Source organism: Balaenoptera borealis (assembly GCF_965194805.1).
Source record: "Balaenoptera borealis genome assembly, chromosome: 5".
NCBI classification, from domain to species: domain Eukaryota; kingdom Metazoa; phylum Chordata; class Mammalia; order Artiodactyla; family Balaenopteridae; genus Balaenoptera; species Balaenoptera borealis.
In genome coordinates this window covers 4,093,830-4,118,459 of record NC_138862.1, presented here as the reverse complement: position 1 = coordinate 4,118,459, position 24,630 = coordinate 4,093,830, and the positions used below count along the sequence as shown (strand labels likewise).

General features: G+C 55.5%; 2 protein-coding genes across 11 annotated transcripts in view; both read right to left on the bottom strand.

Annotated features, from left to right (window-relative positions):
• Window positions 1-1,517: 1,517 nt before the first annotated feature.
• PRDM15 (PR/SET domain 15) overlaps window positions 1,518-24,630 on the bottom strand; it is a 58,784-nt gene continuing 35,671 nt past the window's right edge. For 5 of the 8 annotated variants that reach the window (XM_082392890.1, XM_082392893.1, XM_082392894.1 and 2 more), the window contains 13 exons: window positions 23,952-24,119; window positions 21,704-21,801; window positions 19,382-19,513; window positions 18,675-18,809; window positions 17,817-17,980; window positions 16,852-16,931; window positions 16,457-16,576; window positions 13,665-13,796; window positions 11,996-12,079; window positions 11,424-11,599; window positions 7,197-7,277; window positions 5,394-5,603; window positions 1,518-4,567 (listed from right to left, as the gene is read on the bottom strand). In XM_082392890.1, coding sequence (XP_082249016.1) covers window positions 4,097-4,567; window positions 5,394-5,603; window positions 7,197-7,277; window positions 11,424-11,599; window positions 11,996-12,079; window positions 13,665-13,796; window positions 16,457-16,576; window positions 16,852-16,931; window positions 17,817-17,980; window positions 18,675-18,809; window positions 19,382-19,513; window positions 21,704-21,801; window positions 23,952-24,119 — 2,051 coding nt within the window. In that variant the 3' untranslated portion in view covers window positions 1,518-4,096. Of the gene's footprint in view, window positions 4,714-5,393; window positions 5,604-7,196; window positions 7,278-11,423; window positions 11,600-11,995; window positions 12,080-13,664; window positions 13,797-16,456; window positions 16,577-16,851; window positions 16,932-17,816; window positions 17,981-18,674; window positions 18,810-19,381; window positions 19,514-21,703; window positions 21,802-23,951; window positions 24,120-24,630 lie in introns of all 8 variants that reach the window. The other 3 variants (XM_082392897.1, XM_082392896.1, XM_082392895.1) reach the window with 3 other exon arrangements.
• LOC309629162 (uncharacterized protein) lies at window positions 7,286-9,279 on the bottom strand. Of its 3 annotated transcripts, none has more exons than XM_082392898.1 (3): window positions 8,906-9,279; window positions 8,802-8,867; window positions 7,286-8,763 (listed from the first exon to the last, which is right to left on the bottom strand). In XM_082392898.1, exons 1-3 carry the CDS (start codon window positions 9,101-9,103, stop codon window positions 8,452-8,454), a joined length of 576 nt encoding a protein of 191 aa, XP_082249024.1. In that variant the 5' UTR covers window positions 9,104-9,279; the 3' UTR covers window positions 7,286-8,451. The 3 variants fall into 3 exon arrangements, with proteins under 3 accessions (XP_082249024.1, XP_082249025.1, XP_082249026.1); XM_082392899.1 differs by having other exon boundaries at window positions 8,805-8,867; XM_082392900.1 differs by having other exon boundaries at window positions 8,802-8,840; window positions 8,912-9,279.

Below are 24,630 nucleotides of genomic sequence, written 5' to 3'. Positions count from 1 at the left end.
TCCTGCGAGGGGGTGATGCATTGCACCCAGGGGGAGCTGAAAGGCCCACGTGGAACCGACAGTAAACAGCGGGCACCAAGTCCCGCGTCCTGCGTCCTCGCTCTTCCCGGGAAGTATGCTGGCCCGGGCTCTCTGCAAAGACTCAGGGTGGGTCTGTGTCCCACTGAAGGGACACCTTCCCATGGAGATGGGGGTCCGTCTCCCTCCTTATGGAGCAAATGTGGGCAGACAGACCGCTCAGCGAGGAAGAGCAGGAGGCTTGGTGCCAAGGCAGTCTGGATGTGGGGCGCCTGCCCTCAAGTGTTGTCTGGGTGCCAGCGGCCTGCACCTGGGACTGTAGGGCCCCGGCTCGGGGAGGAGAAGCCTCAGGTCCATGGGTACCAGGGCTCGGTGGGGAGGGGTGGTCCCAGCCAGCTCGCTGTGCGGGTCACCCAGGTCATTCTGCTGCCTGCAGCACACGCAGGTCAGATCATTGGCTGTCGTTCCGGGACCAGGACCTCCTGATGCGGAGGCGCTCAAGCCAGATGCAAACACCCACAAGAGGAAGCAGCCAGTGGCCCGGCGGTCTCCCCCTTTCTAGTGGAATTGGTTGCACATACAAGAACATGCTCACAATCTGTTGGATGTTGAGGGGGTGAATCCTATTCACTGGCAGAAGAATTAGCTGCTACCAGCTGTTCTCTAAGATACAACTGAAGTACCTACAACAAGGTTCTCGTAACTCAAATCCTTAGACGATTGGATGACACTCCAGGTGTTTCATAACTTTAAGGTGACTCTTCCTAACAAATCGGAACGTATCATTATTTGATCAATAAAATAAGGGACTGTTCCAGACCACGTGCCCTAAGAAACGCCTTGCTTACTAAGTTCTCCCCTCTCTCTGGCTGCTCACCTTTTTTTGTGTCCATTCTCTCCATCTAAGCTTTACGAAAAATGCTACAACCACTTGCTTTGTTGCTTTTAAACAAACAAACAAACAAACCCTTGCGAAAGCTTCTGATATCTCAGTATCTTGTTTACTTTCAATGTTTGGGTCATTTAAAATAATCCAAACGTTTCACAGGGTCTGAACTATATGGGAATTACAACCGTTCTCAAAATATACCAAGTGTGTCCACTACTTGGAACGGGCGGTCTGAGCAGAGGGCCAGCAGTGGAAAAACACAGCTCATGGCAACTTTTATTTGTCGTTATACGAACTAATGGGACACGAAATACACGTGACCTCTCAGCCTTGACGCCTTTCAAAATCCAACGGGAAAGTCACTGACACGGCCCTGAGCTGGGAGCCTCGAGCTCTGGCCGCTGTGACTGCGAAGTCCGTGCACCTGCCTCCCGGGCCCCGAATCCTCCAAGGCGGGTCCCTGTCGGTCACAGTGGAGGGGCACCCGGCACGAGGAACACGTCCCACTCGGGGCCCCCGTCCCCTCCTTGCCTCAGGGACACGCAATCCCGGGGGCCTGCTCTGCCAGGCTCACACCGTCGGGTGGCACAGAACGACACAACTTCACAAATTCACCGGCCAAAACCAAGCATCTTCTGTTTATTAATTTAGAATAACCCCGAGGGATTCACAGAGCTCAGTGGTCACAACGGCTCCATCTAATTTCCTCCTATGGATACAGCTGTGCACTGGGATTAGTTAAAAAAAAGTAAATCTTTTCCAACAGGAAACAGTGATAGAGGTGCAGAAGAGTCTACAGCTGATAACTCTTTTGGCTGAGGAGTACTTTCTATTTTTTATTTTTTGCTTCCCAGTTTCTTATATGCAAATTCATAGCAACTGTTTTAAGACAACACGAACCTATTTTGCCTCAGACAGTGACCCTATTAGACCAAATATTTCTACAGAAAACTCAGGAGTCAATTTGATTTTTACTTAAGAGTTCTCACTTATTGTAACAGGAAGTATGATTAAGCATCTGTGTAGTTAAATAAACGGCGGGAAGTACACTGGGGCCACACAACCTAAATCAGGTTCTTTAAAGACATTTGATGCGTTCTTACTCTAAGCATAAAAACAACTTCTCTTAAAAAAATAAAATTGTGATTTAAAAGGCCTTTGTTTCATAGGGGAGAGGAATAAAAGATAAATGCTAGCGGGTGTTCAATCATGTTTGGATTTTTTACTTGGTCATTCATCCCTTATATTCTGCAAATGCAAAAGGAAACGGTCAGAGATTTTTAAGAAAATACCTTAGGAACCTTGGCGCTTTTGATGATTCCACGGATACCTGGACCACTTACATTTGGAGAACAGAGACAATACTTAGAAAGTATATCACCCCCAGCCCAAGTTCATTTGATGAAACTATTATGTATAAAGCAGTTAATTATATACATAAATAACATAAAAATAATTATCATAAATTAAAAGTCAAACAATCTCCCACTACTAATTCAAGGGAGAGGTGCGAGTCGGGAGTTACCGGTGAGCTGGGTGTGGAGGGTGCATCCTGAAGCCCCTTTCACATGCTGCGTGGGTGATGAACTTAGTTCACGAAAGCATGTATTGCACAAATCAAAGCCTAGCCCCCTCCTCAAAATCTTGCGATTTGGAATGAAGCGAAGTGCTGAGAACGTTGCATTTTGCGTAACAGGTTGTCCGTAGCCTCACTAGCAGCATAAGGTTATTCTGCCTCGTTTATCCACCACTGACGGTCTCCCAAACAATGAAGGATCGGGGACAAATATTGATCAGGACAAAGTAAGGCAAACGTATCATTTCATTCTGGACAGCGTTAAAGCATCAGGAGGGTGGAAATCAAGCTTCTTTGCCCGCCTCTGTTTCCCTGGCTGGGCAGTGGGAGGGCTGGCTGCCAGCTGCCACCTTGGTGGCCCTGAGCCTCACCTGCCACTTCTGAGACGGGCGCACATGTGTGAAAGCGCGTCCCCCAGGGGAGCAGAGTTCCCGTCGCTCAGCACATTCATTCATTCATTCGTTAGGGGCACTGACGCTTCTACTGGTCAGCTAATAGCCTTTCTGCTTTCATACTACTTGGCAGGAAATAGCACTGTCTTCGTATTTCAGAGAAACCTATACCTTTCTTGGGTAAAGAGCCAACCTCATTCAACATTTTTATAGAAAACTGGTCTTGAAACACACCAACCTTTGGAATTAAAGTTTAAACAGAAAAAAGACAAGAATTTCTCCCCTGTTCTCTAGTGCAGGGGATTCTGTCTGCGCCTCAGCCATAATAAATATATTTGGATGGCAGAGAATCCTGAGACAACTCCAAGGAGCCTCCAGAAGGGTCAGCATGAGGCTCATGGCCCCGGCATCAGGGCAGCCGTGTAGAGCTGGACGGGGACCCACAGTCCCACAGTGCAAACGACTTCTGTGTGTTAAAGGAAAATAGAGAACGACGTGGCCTCCGCAGTCTCGATCACACAAGGTATGCTCGAGATGAAGTTTAAAAAAAAAAAAAAGGAAAGAGCCATGCTGAAAATCAATTCACGAATTCTATCACTAAGATGCCTTGGTCGGCGACCTCACGTGACCCCTTGCCAGAGAGGAACTCGTGAAGGCCAGAGGAGGGGCGTCCGCTCCCACAGGGCATCTTCCCACATGGCTTCAGCCCAAAGGTGCAGAATGAATTTGACTCAGCTCAAATTTCAAAGAGAGTAAACATCACTTGAACTCCTATCTGCTCATTAGCAAAAAATGTCCAGGAGCCAGGAGAAAACTGGCTACATTTTCACACAGTAGCAGAGCCCTAAAGGGAAAAATGAAACAAGCCACTTACATCCCTAATGACATACAGGTCTTACCCGGCTGCTCCTCTCTGGGTTTCCTTTCCCCAAACCCTGTGTCCATCCGCGTCCTGGGAGGGAAGCCTGGGGGCCTGGCCTTGCCGGGCAGAGCATGGGGCCTCAGGGGGACCTGCTCGGGGTCACTTCTGAGTTCAGCTGACAAGACTGTGATGGTTGTTGGGGAATTTGGAGATAATGCTGCAAAAGCTAAGTCAACCTTACTGATACTGCAACGTACGGTGTTTTGTTTTTTGTTTGGTATCCAGCAAACAAATCTCAAATAAAAACAAAAACAGACCACCTGTCTGTGGTTCTCTCCCCCAGGTCCCCGCCAGGTGACTCAGTAGCTGTACATCTGCGGCTGCTGCTCGGCCGGCACCGGGGGCTGGGCGGCCTGCGGGGCGGGGGCCGGGGGCGGCAGCACGTCTGTCTGGGGCACCGCCCGCCAGGTGAGCGGGTGCTGCTCGCCAAGCTGGCTCCCCAGGGGCGTGATGGAGTTGACCAGGGTGGTCAGGTTGATGAAGTGGGCCACCGACTGCGGATTCGAGGCTTCCGGCTGGGGGTGGATCTGGAGGTCGTTCTGGCGGTTGTGCAGCATGGCAGAGCCGCTGACGGTGTCAAAGGTCACGGTCAGGATGGAGTTGTCCAGCTGCAGCTGGCGCTCCGGGGTGGTCAGGTGCCCGACGGCCACCGGCTGGAGGTTGGTAAACTGAGTCCCGGCCGCGGTGGTGATGGGGGTCACGGTGATGTTGGTCAGGCCGACGGAGCTCGACGGGGTGGTCACATTGGGGTCACCCAGCGTCACCACCACCTGGAAGAGTCACGCACAACACGGGACCGTTAGTTCCTGCAGAATCGAGAACAAGAGCAGCTTCCTGTGCTGTACTTTGTCACGGAGGCCATCTCGTGACGCTGGAAATCATCACACTCCTGGCCCAAAGGGAGGAGGTAAAACACCTGCTGGTGAGAGATTAAACCAAGTTCATTTTTCCTGGAAAAAGAATTCTAGTGAAAAAGAGAAACAAGATACAGACACGATCATCGAGGCCATCAGCTGGAACTGAGAAACAAAGGGTTTCAGTAGCTAGGAAAAAAACCAGAAAAAAGTAATGAGAAAAACAGAGTGCATTCTTCACTGTCTCTTAACTTCTGTGAAGTGATGATGGTAAGTGGAAATCCCAACTGTCAAGGTCAGAAGGGCAGTGAACCAATGTGCAGTGCAAGAGCTAATGAATGAAAAAGAAGGCAATGCTCTTCCCCACAGGCAGGGATGAAACGCAGGAACGCCTGCAACCAGGATGACCAGGGCCAGTCGAGGGAGGTGCGGCGTCCGACACATGCCGACCAGGAGCCGGGGGCCTCGAAACCCCAGCGGGGAAGCTTTGGTTAAAAGCAGCAGACTGGCCGGCCGCACGCCGTGGCGTGCAGGGTCGGGCCCTCCCCGACTGGCCGGCACTCTCAGGCCATTGAGAACCTCCCCAAACTAGACACAGCCCCGTTCCCAACCAGGGAGGACAGCTGTGACTTCTGGGTCTAAGCTGGGAGACGCTCACGGGGAAACGGGGCACGTGCTGACCACGGCCAGAGTCCAAGCCCCCCACGCCCGGGGTCCCCAGCTCAGCACAAGGAGCGGCGACCTGCTGGATGCTCTGCACCGCAGAGTTGGTCTCGTCCCCGACGCCGCCCGAGAACGTGGCCTCCTTCTCCGAGAACTCGCTGAAGGCGGCCTCCTCGGGCCCCGCGGCGCCGGCCTCCTCCTCTGGCTTCTGCTTCCTCTTGTGAGTCCTCCTGGCGGCTTTCACGTGCTTCCCTTCCGCCAGGTCCTCCTGCTCCAGACTCAGTTCAGGCTGCAGGAAGAGAAGGCGCGACAACGGCGGCTCAGCGGGCCGTGTCCCCGAGGCGGCTAGCGCATCCCGGCCCTGTTCCTGGACACCAGGTGACCAGGCCTGTCTGCTGACTTGCACTTCTAAGGACGGGGGCAAGTTCCTGTTGCTTTCAGTTGCTTTTCTTTCAAGTGAAGGATTTTAGATCCAAGTCATATTTTTAAAAGCCGCATTTTGTGCTGAAATAGAAACATCTCTAAAAACAGATTTTTTTGAGCCACTGTTTCAGCCCTGTTGAGCTCAGTCTGAGACTGAAAAATGCTTTCACATCAGGACTCTCATCCCCTGGCTGAAACAAATTCACTGCAGACACAATCTTGGATCAAAATGAGGCTGACCGCGAGAATTGTACGGTCACCTTTTCTGGGGACAGCAAATAGGGCCCAGCGGTAATGGTGACCCCAGACGGGTGCCCTGCACATGTCTTCTTGAGCTGCTAAGTGTGGCCTGTTTTCCGACCTACAGCTGGGCTGGCCCAGCATCACGGAGGCTGCTGAGCCATGGTGGCCAGCAAGGTCACCCACCACCCCTCCTGGTCCTCGGCACCATCTGTGAGACTTGCTCCCACCCAGTGGCAGGCAGACCCTGAGGAGGCCTGCCAGGACACGGCCACTGAGGGGTTGCCCTGGTCAGGGGTGGGCGTGGTCCTGGCCCTCCGGGGCTGCTGAGGCGTGGGGCACGGCGGCTCAGTATAACCGGCCGCTGAGCGCCGCGCCCGAAGCTCCGTTGCAAAACACAGAGGTATAAACGTGATTTTCAAATAACCGAGAGCATGACACGTTTCCTTTAAAATAAGAGAAGCTCTTTATATAAAGGTATTGACTAAAAATTCCTTTTAAAAGTAAGTTCACCTAATACATTGAAAGTTATTTCGCTTCTAATCATCTAATCGTGCTAATAAGCTTTTCTGGAAACCACCTGTGATGGTTAAGTTGAAGTGTCAACGTGGCTGGGCTCGGGCGCCCGGCTGGGTGTCTGAACACCAGTCTAGAGGCTGCCGTGAAGGTGTTTTTCAGATGCGATTAACACTGAAATCGGTGGGTACTGAGTCATGCCGCGTACCCCCTGCAATGCGGTGGGCCTCGTCCCATCGGGCGAAGGCCTCGAGAGCGAAGACCGAAGCTCCCAGAGGAAGAGGGAACTCTGTCTCCAGAGGGACCTCGGGCACAGCATCAACTCCTCCTGGGTCTCCAGCCTCCGGCCCGTCCTGCAAGTTCTGGACTTGCCAGCTCCACACTCGTGGGCGCCAATTCCTTAAAATAAATCTAATTCTCTCTGTACACACATGTACACACGTGTACACACGCTCTCTATTGACTGTTTTCTCTGGGGACTGTGACTTAAGAAACCATCTATTCTCCAAAAGGAAATATGTCAGGATTCAGAAAACTGAAATTCTAGAAACTTTTACAGAAACTAAAAGGCTCCTGGGGTGATGACCAACCAATGAAACAGGAAAACGAGTGTGAAACGTGGGGTTTTTCCCAAAGGCTGCTCAGGACACCTGCTGGGGCCCCTCGGGTGAGGCGTCCCGGGCCCCGCGTGCACAGGGCTCACCTGGACGATACCGATGGAAGAGGCGTCAATGGTGGTGGTCTCGGGGAGGTGGTCCAGGTCGTCGATCCTCACGGCCAGGACCTAGGAGCGACCACAGGGCAGTGAGCCCGGGACACCACGCCAGAAGGCCCAGGCTCAGGTCAGGCGGGACCCAGACACGCGCTGACAGGCCGCCACCCTCAAAGGCGCCCACGCCCTCACGGGCCCTGCTCGGGACTTGAAAACCTGGATTCCACAGTCCCGTCCGGGCTCTCCTTCCCTCCTCCCAGGTCCCCTCTCTTCAAGTTTCTGCTGTGCTCTCACACACGGGGGTGTCACCTCGCCCCTGTCCATGTGTCACTGCACTGTCCACCACTCGAGGGTGGAGACTATTCCTTCCCTTTTAGTTTAGTGAAAACACTAACGTGCACAGTGCAGAATGCATAGTGTATTCTCACTCAATCTTGTTCTTTCAAACCGAGAGCGCAGCGGGATAAGACACAGTACAGGAAACCTGTCGAACGAGGAACCATCAAAAATGAGACATTTACACTGTAAACGCCTGACTTTTCTACCTGAGAAGTAGAGCAGTCCGGGTAGTTTCACTGGTCATTTCTGATGAAGTGCACCTGTGAGCTGCACTGGCCGGTCCCCAGCACACAGGCCCTTACGCCACGACACACGCCCATGGCCCACCCGGTCATCCCTGAACCTCATCCACACACCTGCTGACGCCGGCTGTACCGTGACTGCGAACACGTAAGTGAACAAATCACAGGTGGGGCGACGGACCCTGAGCGCAGAGAGAACGGAACCCCTGGGAGGGAGGTGTGATAACGGGGAGTTGCTGAAGAAGGGAAGTGCTGTGGAAAAACTATACGAGACCAGGGAAACCAGGAAAGTCTACTTGCACGGGCTCTTCAGCCAAATGGCTCTGCAAGCATCTTTACATTTTTGCTCAACAAAAATTAAGAACAAAATTATAGGCTATACATAGCGGGTGTGGCTCATTTAAGAAGAATGATGGGGAGCTGCATTTCCGGACTTAGGTTCCAAGACCAGGGCTGGGCCTTCTCTGAAAGGACGGCCAGCAAGGTGGTCGTGGTCATGTGTGTTTCAACATAAATGCTGACGTGGCGCTGAGGACCCAAGTGTGACTGCGATGCTGCAAAGCTGAGTCACAGCAGCCAGAAGCCACCAACTGTCCTCTCCCACCATCACGTCACCACCTCCATCATCGTCACCACCGTCACTGTCACCACCACCTCCACCACTGTCACCACCCCATCACTGTCACCACCACCACCACCTCCAGCACCGTCACTGTCACCACCACCACCACCTCCAGCACCGTCACTGTCACCACCACCACCACCTCCAGCACCGTCACTTTCACCACCACCATCACCTCCAGCACCGTCACTGTCACCACCATCACCTCCACCACCGTCACTGTCACCACCACCATCACCTCCAGCACCGTCACTGTCACCACCACCACCACCGTCACTGTCACCACCACCACCACCTCCAGCACCGTCACTGTCACCACCACCACCACCTCCAGCACCGTCACTGTCACCACCACCTCCACCACTGTTGCCACCCCATCACTGTCACCACCACCACCACCTCCAGCACCGTCACTGTCACCACCACCACCACCTCCAGCACTGTCACTGTCACCACCACCTCCACCACTGTCGCCACCCCATCACTGTCACCACCACCATCACCTCCAGCACCGTCACTGTCACCACCACCTCCATCATCATCAACGACGACCTCATCAGTGTCCTAGTCACACGGTCTGGAAGCTGATGCCACGAACAACAACCACAGGAGCATTTGCTGGCTTTGCTCTTATTCAGAGAGGAGATCACGCATGCAAAGTACTTTGTGTGTTTGAATTTTTTTGAATGTACCATTCACTCAAAGCAGAGGGAAAGACCATACCTTGAAGTAATAAAATCGCATCAATTCTGAAAGGTCTCAAATATGTGAAAGCAGTTTACGCTTAACACCTTAGCCGGCCTCCCCGGGACCCCCGCCCCCGAGCCTGTGCCCAGCACTGCGTGGCCCCCTGCCCCGCACCCCTGCACAGCCGGACCCCGGGGCGGCACCCACACGGCAGCAGAGCCCTCCCTCGGCCTCGCTCCATCTATTCCTCTCTGTCTGGCTTGTCTGCGTCCTACCCCTCCCTCTGTCTCCCACCCTAGACGGTCGGTGCAGGAGGACGGGGCGCACCCTGTCCGGCCGGTCACCAGCGCTCATCCCCACAGGCACTTAGCTGTATCTGTCTGAGCAACACAGAAGGAAATGACAGAGAAACATCAGAGGATCAAAGCGGGAAGAGGCTGAAGGCTTCAGAGACAAAAGGGACGGAGGACAGAGCCCCGACAGAGGAGCGCTCTGTCTGCTGGAGTCCCCCCCAGAGCGCTGTGCCGCCGGCATGGTGGGTGTGACAGGAGGAGGCGCAAGGAGGTGGCCGCACAGAGGGGCAGGCTAGGAAGTGACGTCAGCCAGACGAAAGCGTCTGCCGAGCTGCCTTGCACCCGCAAGGCCTCCCGCACCCAGCAACGCGCATCACACGACCCGTCTGCAAAAACTGCCGTGCACGCTGTTAGCACGTGTAGCCACAAACACCCACACGTAACCAAGAAATCACTCCCACACGTCACGAGCCCCCGGGGGAGGCTGCAGCGCCGGCCCTGGGCCCCGAGACCTGGAGGGCGCTGTCTGCCGACACTTCGGGCTCCTGCTCCCAACTTTGTTTTTCTAGGTGGAAACGCTAGCTGGCCACTCGGTGAAAAAGGCCAGGAGTAAGGAGAGCGAAGCTGGTGGAGCCCCAGCTCCTCGTGCTGAGCGGCAAGAGGTCGGGGTCAAGGTAACGCAAGAAAAAGACGCACTTACCACCCAAATGAGGCAGAGGGTGCTTTTATAATTGCGAAAGTAACCCACGTTCACTAGAGGAAATTATTTAAAATGGAGAACAAGATAAGAAATAACCAAAACTTCAACGCCAGGAGAAGACCACTGTGTAATGTTTTCGTCCTTTCTTGTTTCGCCCACCCCATTCATATTACATAGATGAGTATCCCATAAACACACACAACGTGAATGACATACCGTGTATACACACGCAGTACACGCACGGTGTGTACGGCTCTCTTACAACAAACACTCACACTTTCACTCAGAGTTCTCTGTAAACACGTTACATTCAGGCACATCACTAAACTACCACTAACTTAATCACATTCCGCTTGCTGGACGTTGAGGGGTCCAAGTCGTCACTTATAAAACACTGGAGGGATGGTGCCGCTACCCCCCGGGAGGACATTCCTTGGCCGGGCGCCCGGCTCACGCCCGCCGCACGGGCATTTTGAATCTGAGAACCTCCGCTAATTCAACGGAGGAAGGATGGCACCTTCTACTGTTAAAGGCTTTCTCCTGTGTCTTAACCACAGGTGTTTCCTTTCATGAATCTCCATGGACACACTGGGTTCTCCGTGTTCTTCTCATGGAATGCATATTACCTTTAATGTTAACAGTTTCTATCTGTTAACGGTAGTAATATCTTAACACATTTTTTCCGTTTTCCCTTTAGAACCTACAGAAGTTCTAAATGTTATGCCGCTTAGTCAAATCATTTGTTCGAGACTTCTTTCACCGCTTTTGCGCTTAGAAAGTTCCCACCTTTCAGTGATATAACTATTTTCCTGTACTTTCTTCTAGCTTTTTCAGTTTACTTCTTTTTAAAAAGCATTAAATTCTCCAGTGCCCTGGACCTGCCTTTAGAACCAGCCCCCGGGTGAGCCAGGGTCTATCTGCCTCCATACAGCTTCTCCCGCTCGGTCCCCAGGGCCACCTTCTAATCAGCCCCTAACACCACACGGAGGCTCCCCGTCCTGCATCTTTTTTAGTTGCCCAAAGGGAGGAAAGGGGGAGGGGTCAGGGTCGTCCTCCCGTCTCGTTGTAACTCCAGCGAGCATGTAATTTATAACCTCAGCAGAAAACACGTCCCAGGCTCTTCCGTTCACTCACTCGTTCAGCGCCGTCGGCGCACCGGCAGAGGGGAGTTGCCAGGCCCAGGCCCCGCCTGGAGGAACCACGGGCCAGCGAGGGGCAGGGATGGTGAGCCAGGGCGGCGGGGCCTCTGAGCAGGAGCCGCCACCAGGCAGAGGGGCCGGGCCTGCGTGGGGAGGCGGGGGGAGGCAGGCAGAGGGCCGCCCCGCCCAGGCTCACCTCGGGGTGCTTGCGCCGCATGTGTCTGCTCATGGAAGCCCTGGTGGACACCTTGGTCCCGCACAGCTGGCAGCTCTGGGCCTCCACCTTGTCGTGGGTGAGCTGCACGTGCTTCTGCAGCATGTACTCGGTGACGTACTTCTTGTCGCACACGGAGCACGTCCACTGCTTGCCCACTTCCCACACGCACGGGCCGGAAGAGAAAGCACGGGTCGTGAGCGGGGTCAGCCTGTGCACGTGCGGCCAGGGTCGCCGGCCGGGCCACCCACCCGCTGGTCAGGCCGCGGGACAGGCAGCGCGGCCTCCTCCCCTCCTGGAGCCCAGTCGCTACTCCAATGTCCGAAATTTCAAGTTTCGGACAATGTCCGAAAATTTTAAAAATTCAAAATTTTCAATGTCCGAAAATTCTGATGGGCTGAGTTTTTGGGGGCAAGGGGCCGTCGTTAAGGCAGAACAGCACCAAAACATCTGAAAAAGCCTATCACAGCCATGCCATGCCCACCGCGCACGCTCCGATGGCCTCAGCGGAGACCGCGGCGGGCGGCCGGCCGGTCCCCAGGTGCCCCGCTTACCCGTGTGGATGAGCTTGTGCGTCTCCATCGTGTTTCTCTCACTGAAAGTTTTTCCGCACAGTTCGCACATGAAATCTTTAATCCCTGCAGAAGAAGGCACACTTAATTTCACGTTTCACGAGTGTTTTAGCTACACACAGAAGCTGTCTTGTCCTTGACACATTTCTGTATTTGCAGAAGCTGCACAGGAGGTAAACTACCAGGAGAGAGCAGACAGTAAATGCTCATTCCCACACGCGACCCGCACGCTGTGGCTTGAAAGCTACCCTACGGCTGGCACGCAGGCGAGCTCCTTCCGCAGAAGGGGTGACAAGGACAGTTTCAGCCCGAGGCCCACAGACTGCCACGGAGTCTCAGCAGAATCCGATTCAATGAGCTTACTCTGCACAGCTCCCGACCAGGGAAGGCAGGGCCACGTTTATGACACGTTTAAGGCTTCCACCGGCTTCATTCCAGTCCTGAGTGTTCAGATCAGTCACTCGGTCTGGGGTGAACACCCTGCCTGCCTGCAACCTGGCAAGGAAGCATCAAGGCATCGGACTGTTTCTCTCCCCAAACTGACAAGAAGGGAATCCTTAGAATGCCTTTGAAATAAATGTTTCCCCCCAAATGGAAAACTAGGTAAGTGATTTTCAAGGTCCACTCATCTCGGACTTATCTTGGCCCTGTATTCAGCGAACCCCTCGTATGGTCACCGTGGCTCTCGGAGGCCAGAGGCCACTACAGCCCAGCAGGTGCAGTGTTGTGAGACCCGAGAGGAGGTGCAGGACCCAGTCCCAGGGGGTGAACGCTTCCTAGAAAAGGGGAAGCGAAACGGATGAGCTTCCCCAGGAAGAGGAGGGCAGCACACTTTTGTGAAAGCCCAGTGCCCTGGGGGCTGGAATTCCAGGAGGACCCAAAGCAGACCTGAGTGGTGGCCTGGACAGCCCTGGGGGCAGTGAAAGCGGTGGGCGCACAGGTAAGCTGGGCCAGGCAGTGGCAGGACTCAAGTCCATTTTAGGGAGAACGCGGAGCCAACCAGAGGCTCCTACCAGAAACTTCAGACACAACTCCATTACCCAGGGATACCCGTCTCTCACTCCGCTGTCCATCTTAATCCTCTTATACACACACGTTCATCCATACACAAATGTTTTATAAAACAATGAACTCATGTGTTGTAGAGGCTGTTTTTTCTCCCACTGGATCATGAATGTCTGTGTAAGTTAACATATGATTCCATCACTTGCAGGAGTGCACTGTCCCTCATGGTGAACACACCATAATTTAGCCACTGCCCTACTGAAGGACACTGAAGATGGCCCAGTCTCCTGTCCAGACGACAGGATGACCAGCGTGTACACACACCCCGGGCCCCTGTCTGATGGTTTCTCCCTCACACGCTCCTGCAGGGAGACGGCTGAGTGGGTGGGAAGGCGCTGAGGACAGCTAGCTGGGCGGTAACCTGAGCTCCGTGAGGGCGCACAAGGATGGAGGGCGCTTGCAGGGACCGGGAGCTCCTGAGAAACCGGCGACCTAACCAATCCACCCCCGAGAGCTTGATCAGGAAGCCTGGGGCCTGCTGGGAGCTAAATACCATAAGGAGCGGCGGCGGCTGCTTCCCGAGCTGCACCTGCACCGCTGAGCTGGCCCCTCTCCGCGAGAGCGCAGCGGCCGGGGGCGGACTCACCCGTGTGCCGCTTGTAGTGCTTGAGCATGTTGACCTTCTGCGCGAACTTGCGGTGGCACTCCCTGCACTCGTACTCCTTGATGCCCTTGTGCAGCTTCATGTGGTGGCGCAGCGCGTGCTTGGTCTTCATGCCTGCGGGACGGAGCGGAGCGGGTCTTCGGGGGCCCCCGCCCCCCACAACACCCGCCCCAGCCCTGCCACGGACCCCAGCAGCGCACGCACCCTGCCCCCTCGCCCCGGCAGACACAGGTCTGGGTGAGAGCAAAGAGGAGGGACGGGGCACGGGGGCTCGTCTCCGAGAGGACCCCCTCCACCAGCGGTGAGGGGGGCCGTGTGTCCTCGGAGGCCAGACTTAGGGGGTCGAGGCCGACTTCCAGACGGCCCGTCTCGGCGGGTGCCCGCCCAGCCCGGACGGTCAGTGCTCCCAAAAACAGGAGCTGTGGGTGGATGTGCAAATCTAACCACTGTGACCCGACTGAATCATCTGGTAGGCGGCTCCAAGTCGCCTGAAGTCCGCTGCTGATCTTGGTGATGTAAATGTTAACTAAGATTAGATACTTTAAGGTCCAAACACAGACTTTCCATCTACGTTCAGGTTAATGTAACAAAGTCAACATTTGCGGAAAGGAGCGAAATATGCTAAAACCTCCCTAACTCAGGTGCTGAAGAAGGAAAGACCCTGGTTTAGGGTTTGAATCAGTGGTGGAGGGTCTTAGGCCAGGAGACCCACCAGGTGAGCAGTGCTGGACAGGAAGGGAGGGCTGCAGGGTCTGTGGGCAAAGGGCGCCTGGGGGGCAGCCTTAGCAACTCATGGTGCATGAAGTGTTTTGAACAAATCTTCCTGTGTATCCTCGACCACTAGTGCTATACGTGGAAACACAACAGGCATGGCGCACGGGCCTCTGCTGCCAGGTGACGGGACTCTCATTACTTCTATAGCCTCCCACTTGAATAAGACCCAGTCAGGTCCAGAATTTGGTGGGAAAATGTAAAGTATTGATAATAATAAGCAAGGGCATTTCCTGCAACATCACTTGGAATGATAAAAGACTGCACACCAAAAACCCCTGAAGATATAAATTAAAGGGTCTGGTTGTAGGAATCCACAGGATGGAATCCTATCAAGGTTTTGAGAGGAAAATTAGGGCAATATTTGCCTGATATGAAAAGATCACCAAGATGGATATGGAAGTCAATAAAAAGCAAGGTATGGAAAGAACAGGTAAGCACAAGCATCTGCTTGTATGTGCCAGTGATCATAATATGAAAGTAAAATGACCACTGATAGTTTAGGATTATGGAAAATAAATATGGTAACCCACGTATTAACACCTGCATTGTATTTAAAGTATTCAGAAGTCATGAAAGAAATCATGAAACTAAACATTAAATACATTTCAGATATAAAAATGTACATAACACAAGACGTGACACTGACCTCAGCGCCCGCCCTGGGCACCCCTCCCTGCCCTTCCAGGGCCCACTGAGCAGACTCAGGTCCCAGGTGTGGTTGCCCCCTGCCCAGCTGGGGGGACGGCCCACCACACCTGTCTACCTACAACCCTTCCCACCTCTACCCGGCTCTAGCTCTGTGGGAAAGGGGCTGGAATTGCTGCGGCAAAGACGGGGCTGCAGCTGGAGCTCCAGCCAGCACGGCCAGCGCTAAGACATGCATAGAAACTTCTAGAAATGTCCGTGCACAACAATCAAATGCTGCTTTTGAAGAGGGTAACTGAGGTCCGAGGTGGGAATAACTTTACTTTGCATATCCACTTGTGTAAAAGAAATTTTTTTTTTGGTTAGGTGCCTGGGTTACTTTTTCAATAAAACAATGTACACACTGCACACAGTTATTTTGGAGAACAGACAAGAAACTGTCACCTGTGCAGAGAGGGACTGGGGGCCGGGGGTGGGGGACTGTGCACTTTCTGCTTTTCTCTGCAGTTCTTTTAGCCTTCTACATATAATCTTATTTTATGAGGCTAACAGGGGTTTATCCAGTGAGCGGAATTAGGGGGCATTTGTGTTTTCTTCATACTTTCCTAAAAATCACATAAAGGAAAAAGGTAAAAACTTTATGGAATATTAAATTTTTTAAAAGACCCTCACAGCAAGGCCGATGAACTTGATCTGTCCCATATCTGAAGGAGGGTGGCACTGCCGCTCTCCACCACACAGAACACTGGCGGCCACTTGAAAGCACCAAAGATCCGCTGCCCCCAGTCTTCCTGACAGTTCTGGTTTGTTTTCAAACAGAAATGGGTTAAAATTGTACCATGTACTGCGATTACCTTGCTTTTCCTCATTCCACTTACTGATGTGAGATATTTTATTAATAGATTTATTATCGTTTAACGCATTTCACCTGACTGAAATAGAGGTCCCAGTCATCACTGATAACAGTACATCACTGTCTTAATGCACAGCTGGGCCTAGTCAGTAGTTCCAGTCGGCAGTGGAGGATTTTGCACCTATACTCAGGACGTATGAGGGTTCTCGGATTATCCTGTACTTCAAGAATTATGTGTGGCACTGTTTCCCTACTTTTAAAACAGTTTACTTGCGCTTTGATTTCACCCCATCTCCCTGCCTTTGGACGGCTTTATTTTTCTTGCTGATCCCCTTCGGGTCTTATCTTTCTTAGTAAATGACTCGGGTCTGGGTGACCCCCCGTGTGGCCTGGCCGCCCCTCCTGCCTGACGGCCAGGTCCCCCCACCTCCGTGTGCCCGCTCTCGCCTTCGCCCCTCTCCCCCCACTGAGCACACAGCCTGGGTCCCCCACCTGCCCTCACCTTTCCCACACTCGGCGCACAGGTACTCGCGGATGTTGTCATGCACGCGCATGTGCTCCTTCAGCATGTCCTTCCTGGCAAAGGACTTCCCACACTGCTCACAGGCGTGGCTTTTCACACCTACAAACCAACAGGTCAGACTTTCACAGCAGGAGATCCGCACCCACGGTCACCGCGTGGCGGCAGTGACGGGGAGAAGTTCGGCCCCCCGCCTGCAGCTGGAGCAGTGCCCGCTGAGCCCTCCTTCCCCGGTCTCCGCGAGGACCCAGAGGGGGCAGGGGCCGAGCTGGGGGGGAGCGGTGGCAAAGACGGACAGAGAAGCACCGGCAGGGAGGCGAGAATGACCGCTGGGCAGGAAGCAGCTCGGGCCCCTGCGTCCTCCCAGGCACGGTTACCTGTGTGGATGAGTTTGTGCCGCTCCAAGTTCCCGATGCTGTTGAAGATCCGCCCGCAGATCTCGCATGGGTGGATGTACCTGAAACCAGACACAGGCTCAGGACGGCCCGCACAGCCTCACGGGGCCGTCAGCGGCCGAGTGCACCTGCCTGAGCGCCTCTATCAGCAGGTGGGGCATAAAAGGTGCTATGGGGGGGACAAGGGACCCAGAGACTTCAGCCTCCATCTGGGCTGAATCGTCCCCCTCAAAATTCACATGCTGGTGTCCTGATTCCCAGCACTGCAGAATGCGACGGTGCTTGGAGACGGGGGTCTTCACAGAGGTGGCTAAGTTAAAATTGAGGTCCTCACGACAGGCCCTAATCCAGTGTGACTGGTGCCCTTATAAACAGGGGCACAGAGACACGCACAGAGGGAAGGCCACGAGGACACAGGGAGAAGATGGCAGCCGCACGCCAAGGAGAGAGCCTGGGACAGATGCTCCCTCACGGTCACAGAAGGAAGCAGAAGATCTGCTGCATCTAGAACGTCCGGCCTTCAGCACTGAGATAATACATTTCTGCTGCTCAAGCTGCCCAGTCGGGCAGACTACTCAGCTCTAAACAGGGCTGTTGCCTGACTTGCTTGGACACACAGCGCTGATCACGGGCTGTAGCCAGATGTGGGACTGACACTCATGAAACCTAATTACTGTGGGGCAAAGGGGCTCTGGTCGTACGTAGGCAGGGCCTGCAACGCGGCCCCCCGTGCCGGGGGTCCGGGAAGGCGTGCAAGCTGGGAGAGGCCTGATGACCCACGAAGGAGCGAGGCCAGTGCTTCCCCCAGACCCGCCCAGGGCTCCCGGAGGAGAGACGACTTGCTCTACGCTCCGGACGGCTGATTTGAGCACCTGACTCTCTGCAAGGAAGCCAGCCCTCCCTCCGCACCACCCTAGACCAGGGAGCCCCTGCCCGGGGGGCCTCACTTCTGCACGTTGGGGTCAGGCAGGTTCTCGCGGTGGATGACCATGTGGGCGTGGTAGGTGGCCTTCAGGGCGAAGCGCCGGTGGCAGATGCTGCAGCCATAGCCCTTCTCCTTGTGCACCTCCATGATGTGCTTCAGGTACTCCTTCCCGCGGCCGAAGGTGAGCTGCGGACAGGCACACTGCTCACGTGCGCACGCAGCCCGGATCCCCGCGGCTAACGAAGCGCCGCCGCCACCCAGGTGCCCTGGACACCGGGGAGAGCCCGCTTCCCAGCAGGAGAGGGGGGACTCCTGAGAGCAGGGCCAGCGGGGGGTGCATAAGCAGCAGACTCCAGGTCCTCCTGGACCTCCTGGCAGGTCCCGCCCCCCCCGCAGGCTTCCAGAACCCCCCTCCTCTCCACCTACCTGACCCCATCTCTCCCCCAGGCCTGAAGGCCCTGACAGGTGCACGGCCAGGGAGAACACAGGGACCTGCTCGGCAGTGGTGAACCACAGTTTCCTGAGCAGTGAAGCCGCAGAGACCACGGCCGTACAGCAACCTGCCGAAAACTCACCGCGCCCCCAGCCTCTAAGCAAGGGTCCCTGCCATGTGGGGGGCAGGCGGAAGAGAGAGGAGCCCTGGCCTGCGCCCACCTTTGTGGACACGGATCCCCACTGGTCAGCCACACAGGCACGTGTGGACCAGACTGATTCTGAGACAGTGGTCCCCTGACGGCGGTGAGACCCGTATCCACCATCCCTGAGAAACAACGAGACCTGGGGTGCCTTCCAGGACATCTGTGAGGCGCCCCCCATGCCAGAGCCTCTGCGGGCCGGCAGCCCTGCAGCCCCAGGGCTCGAAGGCTGCAGGTCCAGTTACCTGACACCTTTTGCAGCTGTACTTGTGAGGCTCCGAGTCTGCACTCTCGTCGGAATTGTCATCATTCTCTTCCGAGGAGATCCCAATCTTGCCAATAAACTCCTCCCTCTGGTGGTCATCCATCAGCGCGATGTCCTGGAAAACAGTCACCCGGTCCAACTTCTAACATGCTTGGTGCAAGCTTTAACCGGTGATTTGCAGACCGGATGCAGAAACCGTGCCCTCGGGTCACCTGGGACAGCCCACCCCCCGACGGTAGTGCCGTCAGGCCCCGCTCGCGTTCAGGTGACTGTGAACACCAGGGCTGGAGCTGCTGGGAACAGCCACCGAGCTGGGCCGCGTCACCACCGACCACTCCCTCCTTCTCCCTGGATCGGCACTTCTTCCGCCCACCCCCCCGGAGCCATGACCCCGAATCCTCCCTCCTCTCCCCACCACACCCACAAGCTCCTGTCTCACGTTCCTCAAAGGCAGGGAGGGAAGCAAATGCCCCCCGTCCCGATCCTCGACCCTCGTTCTTCTCCCGGGAGGTACCTAGCGTGGAGGGGTTTTAACGCGAGCCCTGCAGGTGGGCTGCAGGAGACACAGCAAAAAGACTCCAGAGGGCTCACCGGAAAAGCGGCAACGTGGCCACGCTGACCACGAGGGCCAGCCCCGCTCCCCCCACCCCCACCCCGTGCGGCCCCGGAAGGGGGACGCCAGCTCACCTTAAAGTGGACGTGGATGTGATCCCGGAGCACGTCCACGCGGAAGAACTTGCGCCCGCAGATCTCACAGGTGTACTTCTTGTCGCCGTGGGTCAGCAGGTGCTTGTTCATGTTGCTCCTGCAGGAGAACACCTGTGGGGAGGAGAGCCGGGTCGGGGAAGCCTGCCACCTTGCGTGCCCGGCCCACTGGGAGGCCGTAACCGGGCACAAGAGCGCAGTTTCTCCCCAGGGTTTGAGCTGCAGCAACTCCTCAGTGTCTGAGACACAAATAATCACGTGGTGCTAGAATCATGACCGTTCAACCGTTTAAGTTGGTGTTTCCATTATAATACAGAATTAACTGTTGTCTAGTCTTCACCATAAACGGCATTCTGCTCAATTTTATTCAGCTCACTTAGATATTTCACTAGGATGGGGGCCTACCAAGAAGACTAAGTCACAGAAACAGCTGCAGTTTTCTGAAAGCGGATATCAAAAAAGAGTTATGTCCTCAGTGGGTGTTCCGTATTTCATGCACAATTCACACCGCCTCCCCCAGTTTCTCAGTGCTTCCTGTCTAAAGTGAGGAGTGTGGAGACTCGGTCATTCACCCAGTACTCATCCACTGGGTGTCCCCTCTGCTGCCCACAGGCGCGGTGCAGCCCTGCGTCCACCAGCAGAGCTCAGTGGACAAAAGCGGCAGCAGAGACGACCCCCAGGGCCCGCACTGATCTGAGAGTCTTTGCCCACACGGCCTTCGCCCAGTGGCCGAGTAACCTGGACAGCAGGCCTCCTTAGAGCTCACCCCGACCACGCATGGTCTCAGGAAGAGAACACGCCATGAACGAAAGGGAAACGGTTCACGAGGAACAGAGGCTAACGCCTTCACGGGACACTGCTTTTCAAGATCTGCAGGTGACTTGGGGCCAACAGCCCTGAGACCACAGCCCAGGGAGGCTGGGCGGGAAAAGGAGTCAGCAGGGCAGGAAGATGGGCCTCCAGGGAGGGACAGAGGCTGCAGGTGTCTCCCGGCACCTATGTTCTCCAGGCAGGCGGGGCTGGAGACAGGGGATACTTGGAAGCAATGAAGAATTCAGTTCTAGAGACATTCAGGCTCTTTCACCGCCTGCCTGGACCCTCCGCGAGTGTTCAGTGAACATTTCACAGAATAAAAGGTGTCTGAATGTCAGTCACACAGCTGGCTGGTTTCATGTACACCATCTCCCAAGGACATGGAAGGGACACGGTGCCACCGCTCCTCAGAGCCGGCGGTCAGTGGGCAGAATGAGCGGGACACGTGAACACGGGGCAGCCCCCACCCACCCCTGCCCGTGAGCGGCCCGGCCTGGCCACCCGGGCTCAGGCGTGTGTTCCGTTACCCCAGCTCCCCCTCCGCCTCCAGCCCCCAAACCCACACTAAGTCAGAGCCCCAGCGCGGAGCCCACAGGCCACACTACCCTGCGGACCTGTTGCTTTGTGGTTTGAAAAAAATCAGGAAATTTCCCATAAAAACACGGGTTTCCGTTTTCTCTTGGAAAGGTCAAAAGATCTGGCAATGCTGCCACGTGCCAGCTGGCTGGGCCGAGTCACAGATGGCCGTCCGCCCGGGCCATCACTTCTGGCGGCTGCTGTCGCTCCAGGGCCACGCGGCTCACGTGGGCTGTGCGTGGCTGAGAACCTGGGCGAGCCGAGTCACGGGAGGTGAGTCTAAGGAACGAGCAACCTCCAGCCGAGACCAGGCGTTTGTGCGCAAAGACCACCGCCCTCTCACGTGGTAAACTGACGTGGCCTGGAGGGCAGCGCCCGGACAGGGTTCCCTGTGCAGGGCTGACGTGGCCCGGGGCTGCTCGGATGGGGAGTGCACTCCGGACGTGTAGGGCCTGCTGAGGAGTGAACCCCCTCTGACGGCCAGCCCGACGCCCCGGACAGATCTGCTCGCTCGGGGCGCCGGCATCCGTGGACCGGGCACGGAGCACACGGCTGTGGCTCGGTCAGGCTCCCACTGGGAAATGCTGCAGGGGGACCGGCGCTGACCAGGAAAATAAACCCGGACATCCCGTCTCCGCCAGAGGCACGTGGCTCGGGGTGCTGGAGATGGAGTGTTCGTGCCGGGGTGGCACTAGTGGAAAATCGTGGCCGAAGGGAGACGAGGATGAGCTCCTTCCTCCACAGCAAGAGAGCGGATGACCAGAGCACCAAGTGAGGGGACGCCGTGGCTGGGGACACCAAGTACCCACTCGATCGTAACGTCCCCCCTCCCCCGCCACACGCAGCGCCTAGAGCTCTGAGTCTTCCCCTAAGAAAGGTGAGCTGTGCCCCGGCCCCGGCCCGAGCCTGCGTTACCTTGCCGCACACCGGGCATCCCGACGGCTCCTTCCTGTAGCGCACCAGGTTCTCGCCACCGCCGGCCTCCACGTCTTCCCTCTTCACCCGCCGCACTCCTGAAACCCCCCGCCCCCCGCCCGAGAGAGTCAGTATCCACGAGACCTTCCCACATCAGCCAGGGTCACCTCCAGCTGACGGAGGGCAGGGCTGCCCACGGGTGGGACAAAGGAGCGAGCGGGGTCACTCGTCCATGACGCACCAGCGCTCCGACACGGGACCCGGGAGGGAGGGCAGGCGGCCTGCACCGCCGACTCCGGAACCCGGGCCGCACCTGAAACTTGGAAATCCAAGGGCAGCAAGTGTCTTGAGCTTTCCACGCAGAGGAGTCAGAATGAGCTACTGGTAAGGGAGGTATTTGTGCTCAATCTAAAGGCTCAAGGGAAAGGCGGGGTTCTCAAAGGCGTCTGTAAGTAGGAGGGCATTTTTAATAAAAAGATACTAATATTCACCCTTCAAATTAAATCAGCCCAAAGAGGATCAAGGTAAAAAGTCAGAAAATAATAAAGTTTCTGTGGTTTTAAGGCATAAGTGTTCACAATTGGGATCGAAACAGACTTAGGAGTTCTCAGGATACAGGAAATCTATGAATAAAAGAAAGAGAGAAGTTCCTTCTCATGGTCTCTCTCTACACCACTGACCCATCCTTCTGGGACATTCCTGCACAGCTGGGCTCAAGAACGGCCAGCACGGTGGCCTGGAGACAAGTATGTCACTTCCCAAAAAGCTCCCAGTGGCGTAAAGCACACAGGTCTGAACTGGGCGTGGATTACGCTTCCGTATAGAGGGAAAAACCACAGAACGGCCACACAGCATTCGCTCATTCCCGAGGAAAATGATCTGAGTGTGTCAGCTGTAAAATGTTGTAAGATAAAGTTGTAAAATGCAGCCCACGTATCTGTCAATCAGGAAACACCTGACTTCTGGCAGTAATGGCGGCACTTATGGGCCCGCCTGGGGCTTTATCATCAGGGTCCGGTTCAACCAGCCCAGCAGGTCGGCACAACGGCCATCCCCACAACACAGGTGAGGAAACCGAGGCCCAGCAGCATGACCAAGGCCACCCAGTCACTAAGCGGACACCAGGCGCTAAGTGCAGCACCGGATCACAGATGGAAGGGGGTGGAGCTCATGAACCCACGTGAAGAAGGGCCAGGTAAAAAGGCAGAGTGCAAAGGTGCTGTAGGACGTGACCTGACTCCAGGCTTGTTTTAAAAGCCATGAAGACACGTGTACACGCACGGCTGTGTGCGATGGTCAGACTTCGTGTACAACTTTGTTTTCTGACCTTTTTCCCCCGACAAGCATACGTTTCATTTACAATTCTTTGTAAAATGATTTTTTTCAAACTTTTATAACAAGGTGCTCTGGTCAGTGAGTGCTGCTTACAGAGGCTGGTCAGCAAGAGGGCAGGGGGTTTTAGGGTAAAACACTAAAATGTCAAGATCACTAAACTACAATGCTATTTTGAAAGAGGGTCCGTCTGAGCAGGCTCTTGGAGAAGGCCTCCCCGGTAGGGCAGGTGCTCAGGACACACCTGTGGCCCGAGGTCCCCGGTCTCTCTCTTCTCTCGGGGCCCCTGCCTTCCCCTGCACAGCTCAGGGTCTGCCCTGTGGGGTCGCCCGCAACCCCCCCTCATCCCTCATCGTGCTGCCTCCCGCCTTCCCCCCCATTAGCGACCCCACTGAAGTCCACCTTTCTCCTGCGCTGGCCTCTCGTAAACCCACCACACGACAGGCAGCCCCCAGGCACCCCAGGCCCACCGCAAATGGCGAGGGTCATCAGGGGCCCCTGGGGAAACAGAGGAACAAGGGCAGAATCACTCACGGCCCCAAACAGCCTCCGCCTGAAACGTTCCGTTCCACGCACACGGCTGAAAGCACACCACACCCCATGTGAAATTTCATACACTGCTTTTCTCCTACTTTCGTATGGAAAGCATTTTCTCACAATATTAAGTTCTCTGAAAACAAAACGTTTTTGGTGACTGATAAAATTCAGTCCTACAAAGAGTCTGGTTTTCCTAACCTTCCCCGCTGTGGAGCGTTTGGGACATTTCCACCCGTTCCCACTCGCACGTGATGCTCTAATCCCCCATCAGGACCTCTTGATGCCCGAGCTGATCCCCATCAGGTGGCGCCTCGCCAACAGGCACCCACGGAGGCGGGGCCAGCGTGAGCCCCGCCCCCGCCCCGGCAGGCGCACTCACCTTCCAGGTGCCTCCGCTGGTGGTCCAGCATGACGTCCTTGCGGTAGAACATTTTGCTGCAGACTTCACAGGCAAACTTCTTGTCCCCGTGCTTCTTCTTGTGCTTGGAAAGGTTGCTGTTGGTGGAGAAGAATCTGAAACACATCTCACATTGGAACGTCTTATCATCTGTCGAGGAAGCGGGGAAACACACAGCGACTTTTAGGTACATGACACTGAGTATAGGCTCAACATCATGGCCGTGGGACCGGCGAAGAGGCACAGAAGGAGGGCGGGGCCGGGAAACAGCACCGCCTGAGCTGACGAAGCCCCCCTGCCAAGCCAGGCCTGAGCAGCGTGCAGAGCAAACAGGTAGCTCACCTCCTTCCTCCCTGGTGCCACTGGTCTCCCACAGCATCTGGGGATCCGTGGCTGGACCACAGCTGTCCTGGGCCCTCACCCCCTCACCCAGCCTGACCGCAGCGCCGGCCCCTGCTTCCCCCCGCGTCAGATGAGCGGCATCCTGCCCCGCCCCACCGCTGCCCCGAAGCCCACCCATCACCTGCCCCTCCTCTCCCACGCGCCCTCCACAGGCTCCGCCCCCATCGCACAAAGACATCCCCAGTGTCTCCCAGCTGTAAACAAAACCGTCTGGTCCCTAGGTCCCCTTTGGGAGACGTGCACCCACCCCCAGCAAACA